The 8,703-nt window shown below is 39.7% G+C and overlaps 1 protein-coding gene across 1 annotated transcript; it reads left to right on the forward strand.

Annotated features, from left to right (window-relative positions):
• Positions 1-958: 958 nt before the first annotated feature.
• uap1l1 (UDP-N-acetylglucosamine pyrophosphorylase 1 like 1) lies at positions 959-7,637 on the forward strand. The gene is made up of 9 exons (XM_084936156.1): positions 959-1,545; positions 3,504-3,708; positions 4,486-4,661; positions 4,734-4,906; positions 5,214-5,407; positions 6,435-6,575; positions 6,685-6,867; positions 7,072-7,138; positions 7,292-7,637. The coding sequence occupies exons 1-9, from the start codon at positions 1,266-1,268 to the stop codon at positions 7,376-7,378; spliced, it is 1,506 nt and encodes a 501-aa protein (XP_084792282.1). The 5' UTR covers positions 959-1,265; the 3' UTR covers positions 7,379-7,637.
• The last annotated feature ends 1,066 nt before the right edge of the window (positions 7,638-8,703 follow it).

Consider the following 8,703-nt stretch of genomic DNA (forward strand, 5'->3'; position numbering starts at 1 on the left):
AGGTAGGGACCCAGGTTAACATATCCTCACTCGCTGTGTTTGCCTCAAAGGAAGCTTAACGCCTAGTGACAGTAAGAGAAGACTTCAAAATAAAAAGCACCTGCCGCAAAACAATTTCACTTTCACTCAGACATTAAAAAACTAATCTGAGGTGCTTTCAACTTGAGATTTCTGGTCTGGTGACTTAGATCAATTTATCCTCAGCAGCAGAGGTGACTCTTGGTCATGTGAGCCAGTTTCGTCATAGCACTTGATGGGTTTTTACCACTGCACTTGGGGACACATTCAAAGTGTTAGCAATTTTCCATCTCACTGACTTTCAGTTCTTAAAGTGATGATGGCCTTTGTTTCCCTTTACTTAGATGATTGGTTCTTGCCATAATATAAATTTTAACAGTTGTCAAATAGGTCTGTCAGCTGTGTACCAACCTGATTTCTGCCCAACACAACTGATGGTCCCAGCCCCATTAAGAAGACAAGAAATTCCACAAATTAAACCTGACAGGCACACCTGTGAAGTGAAAACCATTTCAGGTGACTACATCATGAAGCTCAGTGAGAGAAGGCCAAGGGTTTGCAGCACTGGCAACAAAACAAAGGGTGGCTACTTTGAGGAATTTAAATATAAAACGTATTTATTTATCAGTTGTTTCTTTTATCTTATCTTATATATTATATTATTATATATTATATATTATATCTTGCTTCATATATTTGATGTCTTTAGTTTGTATCTACAATGTAGAAAGTAGTAAAAAAAAATAAATAAAGAAAAACCGTTAAATGAGAAAGTGTGTCCAAACCTTTGGATGTTATATTTAACTATCTATGAAGTCTACCAAATTAGTTCCTCCCTTTACCGTTATGCCCAGTTACACTACAAAACAACTTTAGTCTGATCGGGTTTTTCTGTTGTTTTTTTAGTGGATACGGCTTTAACCACAGTGGGCAGTCAGGTGATCAGACGCTGACTTAACAGCTTTGTCGTGAATTTGCTGTCGTGGCCTTTGGTCTCGTGGCGTGGTCTGACTGACAGGAAGCAGTAAACACGTTTTGACTTCTGTAAACATGGAAGTGCATAAAGACGCTTTTGACTTGCCTTCTACAGTGTATCCTGTATGACAGGATCCCTGAGAGCTGCAGTCACGAGTTTTTCCTGACATTCAGCCACTTCCTCAGTTCCGGAGCAGCGTGTTTCTGCTGCCTGATCGGAGGAGAAAGTTGGACATGTATTGATCTAAAATTGCTTCGGACTAAAACGCAAAATGCCTTCTTTTGAGCAAGTAAAGCAGGGTTTGGAGAGCGCAGGGCAGGCGCACGTCCTGCAGTTTTGGCCGGAGCTGTGTGAGGAGGAGAGGGATGTTTTCCTCGAGGAGCTGGCTCAGCTGGACCTGAAAGGGCTGAAGGATCACTGTGAAGGGGCCGCGAAGGCTGCAGCCTCCCCGCCTGACAGTTTGGATCAGCACATAGAGCCGATCCCCCCTGAGTTCATCGGCAGCGTGAAGAAAAGTGGGAGAGACTCTCTAGAAGAGTGGGAAAGACGAGGTAAAATACACATTTGGTGCACGAGTAACGCGTTAAGACACGGAGGGGGGGCAAAAGTGCAGACAGTCGTTACATAAGTACAGATACTGAGTGGTAAATACTCTAGTAATCATCATCATATATGAACGTGTGCAGATATGTACACAGAACAGTCACAATGGCGAACACTTTAAATTTAATTGTAGTGTTTTCATATTAAATTGGTTGAAAAATAATTTTTTAAATTACTTTGGAAACACTTTAGCCACCAGCTACCTGGCGTTAGGAGTGATAACCAGCCTTAGCAGAGAAGGGGAAGAGGGGGCATGGTAAAATGATATCATTTTCTTATGATGGAAAGGTTAATGGAATATACTTTTTTTGCATTTTGTGATTGGACCACCAACTATAGATGGAAACCTGAGCATGCGCACGGAAGGCTTATCCGATTATCTGGACTAGATTAGGAGTTAAAATTGGATTTCACAAGGTGTGAGAATGCTAAAATCAGTTGTGGTTAAAAGAATAACAAGTTGTAACAATTTCTCTTGTGAGTTCCTGTAGATTTTCGAGTAGGCTATAGGCAATGATCAGTTTAGACTTGCTGCTGCTGCTCTGAGGTTAACTGTCTTTCCACAACTCAGTTAATCCAAATATAAGCACATCTTACATGAGAGGACATGGCGGATTTCCAACTTGTCTACATTATAATCCTGAAATTCAGTGAGTTAATCTGATGAGCAACATCATCTTAAATTCAAATTGATGTCTGCATCTGTAATAAAGCTAATAAGCCATAAAATGAAGATATAGGAAAGAGTTTTAGTAGCTAGGCTAAGAAGAGAGGTGACAATCGGAGAACAGAACAAATGTGATGTTTGCTTTGAGGGTGCTGATGGAGAAGTACAGAGAAGGTTGGAAGGAGCTTCGCTGTGTCTTTGTGGATCAAGAGAAAGCATAGGACAGGGTGCCAAGAGAGGAACTGTGATACTGCATGAGGAAGTCGAGAGTGGCAGACATGTGAGAGTGGTGCAGGGCATGCAATGAAGACAGTGAGTCAGTGGTGAGCTGTGCATGAGCAGTGACAGATCAGTTAAAAATGAAGCTACAGACTTTGGTTGCACAAGAGAGGTGAAGAAAAAAGTGCAGGCAGGGTGGAGACGAGTGCCAGGGGCGATTTGTGAAAGAAAGAGAGCAGCAAGAGTGAAAGGGAGGTTTTACAGAATAGTGAGCTACTGTGATGTTTTTTTTTTTTTCAGGCTTAGATTTAAATCATTTTGTTGACTATATTTTGATGAGATGGTGAAATGGTAAGGGCTAACAATAGCAACCTTGGTTAGGAAGCACAAACTCCTTCAGTGGCGCTAACACATCACAGGACATATTATTTGTTAATTCCTTAATCTTCCAGTATTTGAGCACAAACACAGTTAAGTCCTTTTCACTGTGGCCAAGTAGATGGCAGTCTGCTACAGATGCACACATAACTTTAGGCCTTAAAAGAGAGGTTACGTATTTAGAGAGATTTTTAAATCCTCTCTTAAATGGACTCTATAGAGAAATGTTTAATATACATATAATATAAAAACATATAATTTACATATAAGTTTATTCTGATTATTACTTAAAAAAAAAATCCAAATCAAGTCAGAGCCATTTGCCCTGGCAGTACTTTAAAAGCTACGACATGAAATGATCTGACACTGGGCTGTCATTGCTTTACTGCTGTCCTCTGTGATTGTCATGAGTAAGCACTGCTGGGTTATGACAGAAAATAAAACTGAGTAATTTCTAAGCTCCACAAAATTAATCTCTGAAGAACGCTTCTATAAAATTATGAATAGAGTAATAAGTTAGTTATAGTTATATAATTATAAATTAAAATACGTTTTTATAGAAAGTATCAGTTATAGAAGTAAACAATTCCCTTGTGTGTGCTTCTGCTCATTTTAGCTTTTTCTTTTTCTTCCCAATAACAGGGCTGCTGGAAATCTCGGAGAACTGTGTTGGAGTCCTGCTCTTGGCTGGTGGTCAGGGGACCCGTCTTGGTGTTCAGTACCCTAAAGGAATGTACAATGTTGGGCTGCCGAGTGGCAAAACTTTGTATCAGATCCAGGCAGAACGCATTTGCAAAATCCAAGAGCTTGCAGACAGCAAACATGGCTCTAAATGCACTGTTCCATGGTTGGTTCCTCTTGCTCTGCTAATCTGATAAAGTGTAAGAGTATATACTCAAAGTCAAAGTAAAAATCCTGATGCATTTTCTCTTTCTATAAGTTTTTGTAATGTTAACTTTTTCAATAAAGTCAACATTAACCTCCTAGGACCTGGCGTCCACATATGTGGACATCACATTTTGGGTTATTTAGACCAAAATACTAAATCTTGCTCTACAAGGGCCTGATATCCACTTACGAGGGCATTATAGTGCTACTGTTCTATCGAAATTTTAAACAAATATCTTCATATGTGGCTCAAATTTTCTTAGAAACAAAAATCAGGTAAAAAAAAAAGAAAATCGGGTAATTCTTTAAGTTAACATTGGTTTGAAAATGTGGCTGTGGTTCATGTGGTTGAGAATGTCATCTACTAATCAAAAGGTCTGCTTGCCAAAGTGTCCTTGGCCAAGACACTGATTCTCAGGTTGTCCCTGCATCCATCGGAGTGTGAGAATGTTTGTGAATGTTAGAAAGCATTTAGGCATTAATAAAAGCACCGTGTGCGTGACTGTAGTAGAAAGTATTTTCAGTGCTCAACTAAGTAGAATGGCTCTATACCACTCTGCATCACTTCCTTTAGCTTTTACATGGATAATAGTTTTAATTTTTCAAAACATTTTTTAAAATAGATTTTGCTAATGCTGCATTCAGTTTAACCCCCGAAACAGGAGTTCCACAATAGTCCTCCTCTGCTGCAGACTGTGTGTAACGGTGTATAATCTCTACCCTCTGTGCTCTTCAGGTACATAATGACCAGTGAATTCACTCTGGCTCCAACTGAGACTTTTTTTAAGGAGAACAACTATTTTGGACTGGAACCAACAAACATCGTTATGTTTGAGCAAAGAATGATTCCAGCTGTGACATTTGATGGAAAAGTCATCTTGAAGGATAAAGGGAAGATAGCCATGGCACCAGGTGGGTGCATATGAAGTTACACAGAAGAATCAGAAACAAATATGAGTGGAGTTATCTAAACTTTGGTTTCAGATGGTAATGGAGGTCTGTACCAGGCACTGGTGGACAATAAGGTGCTGGAGGACATGAAGAAAAGGGGAGTAAAGTACCTGCATGTGTACTGCGTGGACAACATTCTGGTCAAGATGGCCGATCCTGTGTTTATTGGCTTCTGTGTGAGCAAGGGCGCTGACTGTGGGGCCAAGGTGGAGTAATACACCATCACACAGTATACATGAAAGAATACATTAAGATGTCTTTTACATTGTAATTGAATATAATCAATAGAAGGATTATATTTTGTGGAAAGTGAATTTCGTTTTTTCTTTTCTTTGGACTCTCACGTTAAACAAAGTTTCTTCAGCTACAATAAATCGTACAGAACTGTGTCCAGTACGAGTATCTGTGTAGTCATTAGAGCAGACTGCATATAGCCAAGTGATTGGCTGTACATGAGTATGCTAATGGTTTCTCCTAATTCTTCCTTGTTCGTCCACCTCTGTCTTGCTTTAGGTGGTGGAGAAGGCGTACCCTACAGAGCCGGTCGGCGTGGTTTGCAGAGTACGAGGGGTGTCCCAGGTGGTCGAGTACAGTGAGGTCCAGCCACAGACGGCTGAACTGCGAGGACCTGGAGGAGAGTTGGTTTACAGTGCTGGAAACATCTGCAATCACTTCTTTACCAGGAGTTTCCTGCAGGATGTGGCAGAGTAAGGGGCAGCACAACATTATAAACAATTGAATGATAGCTTTTAGTAGTACACAAATGACCAAAAAAAAATTAAGAAAGAACAAATTCGAGCTCTTTTTATTCTGCAAGTTACACTTACAGTAAAGATCTGGCTGTTTCAGTGTGTGCTAGATGTTTATTAAAGAGTCCACAAATAGACCAAAACAATATATTAGTGCATAAATGTGTACTGTCCCAGCCTATTGGGGTATCTTAGCTTCAATTAGTTTTTAGTGAGCACACGTAAACCTCTAGAAGGTAGTAGTTGCTATAGTTCAGTGATTCTCACTTCATAATCATTGTTGGGGAGTTCAGAGGGCCCGGTGGCGCCAGTGTCCGGCAGCCTCGCCTCTGTCAGTGCGCCCCAGGGTGGCTGTGGCTACAATCTAGCTTGCCATCACCAGTGTGTGAATGTGTGTGTGAATGGGTGGATGACTGGATGTGTAAAGCGCTTTGGGGTCCTTAGGGACTAGTAAAGCGCTATACAAATACAGGCCATTTACCATTTCTTTCTAGGGATCTGCAGCAACGCTTAGGTGTGTGGTGCAGTTCTATGCAAAAGTCTTAAAACACTACTTGAGTTTCTTTATATTTTGCTTCAAAGGAGCTCGCCTTTGTTGTAATATTTTAAATTGGTCATGAGCAGTAGTTCTCCACGCTTTCTAAGTTTTTCAGTGGACATTGGCTGCTTTGTCACTTTCAGTCCAGTCCTTGAACCTGATCTCTTTTTCTTTTCTTTTTTTTTCTTTGTTTGTTAAGACCGGCGTTAGCACTGGTCAATGATTCATTCGAGCATAAAAGGCTATTTAACTGAAGGGATGAGTCAGTGCTTTGTTTACTGATAACTGACAACTTGGCAAAGAAGAAGTCTTAACATGTTTTTCACTGCCAAATTAACCAGATTTTAATTATACAGCTATTGAACTTCATTGCTCCTTGAGTATAAAACCTTCCATTTTTATGGTATTCCATTTTGTTTGGTGCTGCTAACATATTTCATCTTTTAGGAAATATAAAGACCAGCTGAAGCAACATGTTGCCTTAAAGAAAGTGCCCTTTGTTGATGCACAAGGCATTCAAGTCAAACCATCCAAATCCAACGGCATAAAGATGGAGAAGTTTGTTTTTGATGTCTTCGAATTCTCAAGGTATTAATTTCTCTACATTATCTTTCAGTTTGTATGTGTTTACACATGTTGTTTTTACTGTCTAGGTGATTTTCAATTAATTAGAAATTTACTCCCTTGTATTTGGAAGGAACTTCGTTGCGTTTGAGGTTGTCAGGGAGGATGAGTTTTCCCCCCTGAAAAATGCAGATGGCTCAGCCACAGACAACCCGACCACAGCCAGGAACTCTCTGCTGGCTCAACACTGCCGTTGGGTCACATCTGCTGGAGCCACACTGTTGGATAAATATGGGAATCCCCTTCCTCTTCCCAGGTCAGAGATGCTCCTATGTACTCCACACCCTGATTTGTGTGCTCCCTAAGGAGCTGATTTGTTGTTACTACTATTGGAATTATAACATATACTTTGTGGCATGTAGCTCTTTTTAAAATGTATGTTAGTGTTGTTTTCAGGCTGACAGAAAAAAAATTGAAACCTATTATTTAAATCTCAAGTTGTGCATTATTCATCCTGCAGCGTGTCAGCTGATGACAGTCCTCCGGCTCAATGTGAGATTTCACCGCTTGTGTCGTACTTTGGAGAGGTGAGAACAGTGTGTTAAATTGTGGAACCCTGCAGAGCACTTAGAGACAGCGATTCTTTCTTGTATTATAGATACACTGTGGACAAAAAGTACTCACTAAATAATTTTTTAGTTTTGCTCATGACTTAACTCCTGTCTCATCTTCTCTGTCAGGGTCTGGAGCAGCTGCTGAAAGGGAGGACAATTCATACTCCCTTTGTTCTGGATGAAAAGCAGGCCAAAAAGTCGCAAGCTCAATAGCTTTTTTTTGTCATTTAGAGAGTTTTTTGACATTCCAAAACAGTGGATTGCAGCTTAGAGGTGTGTGTGCCAGGACTCCGGCAAAGACTGCTCAGTATGTTTTTTTTGTTTTGTTTTTTAATTTTGAATTGTATGTAATTATGATCATATCCAAATGTCACTTTGATAACCTACAATGTGATGTTGTTTCCTGGGGGGAGAATTTCTAAAAGGAAAAAAGAAATTGATCCACAAAAAATAAAAGAATATCAAAAATAAACCACTTTCATCTATTTTGTCTTTTGATAATCCAGAATACATATGTGTGAATGATGGGGAGACGTGTGGATGAGTGAATGCCTGTTGGGTTACTTACTACCTTGGCTTAACCCCACCCCCCATAGAGACCCATGAGGGAGGGTGTTTTACTGACTGATACTTTATTATCTAAGTGACTGTATTTTAACTTGAATGTATAAGAAACACAACATATTAATGAAACAGTCTACTTACTGAGCACATCTGGCTGTTAGGTCACGAAATCACCCCTTCTTCTGCAAATGCTGAGAGAGAGGCAAAACCAGACTTTAATAGATACCACTACTTACAGATTAAAAATAATAATACATAACCCTCCCACAGTTACATTAAGATGACTTTCCCCCCCCCCCCAACTTTTCATATATATATATGTGAAAATATGTAGATGAGGTATCATCACCTCATAACTGTAGCTACTTGGGAGCCATCTTGGTAAGGTCTTATATGATTAGGAACATTTATGGAAGCAAAATAGCCCTAATTGTCACATCTGACCGGTGTACGTTTCCTGCCCTGACTTCTAACCCGTATGTTTAAGAAATGATGTCAAAATCACAGTTTAATAAGTGTCATGAAATCAATATCCTTAGTATCCTTATTTTCCTATTATATTGTTTTATGTACTTTAATAATGAAGGCTTGTAGAGCAAGGCCATTTTTGACTCACAAACTAAGTGCTCAGCCAGACTGAAAAACAGGATGTTTTAGTGCACAGGCATATTAATAGATAAAGACTCAGAAAAGAGGAACTTTGCCATATAAGCAATGTTTGAAACTGTGTGTGACGTCTGAAGTACAGAAATAACACCATATAAGATACATGTGGAGCTAAAAATGTTAGAGCTCTTGCAACTGGCGTTTGAGCTGTGCAGGGGTCTCTCTCTTCCGGAAGATGATTGAATAAAAAGAAATATAAATGTTTTAACACACTATGAGTCGGTTTTCTCTGTTCTATCACGGGGACAAAAGAATCGGGGTTAATATTTGGTGTTTCCGCCCGGTTCTTCGTGTGACAGAGAGAACAA

The sequence above is a fragment of the Perissodus microlepis genome, chromosome 7, assembly GCF_051167445.1.
Source record: "Perissodus microlepis isolate ML-2025 ecotype Zambia chromosome 7, ASM5116744v1, whole genome shotgun sequence".
NCBI classification, from domain to species: Eukaryota; Metazoa; Chordata; class Actinopteri; order Cichliformes; family Cichlidae; genus Perissodus; species Perissodus microlepis.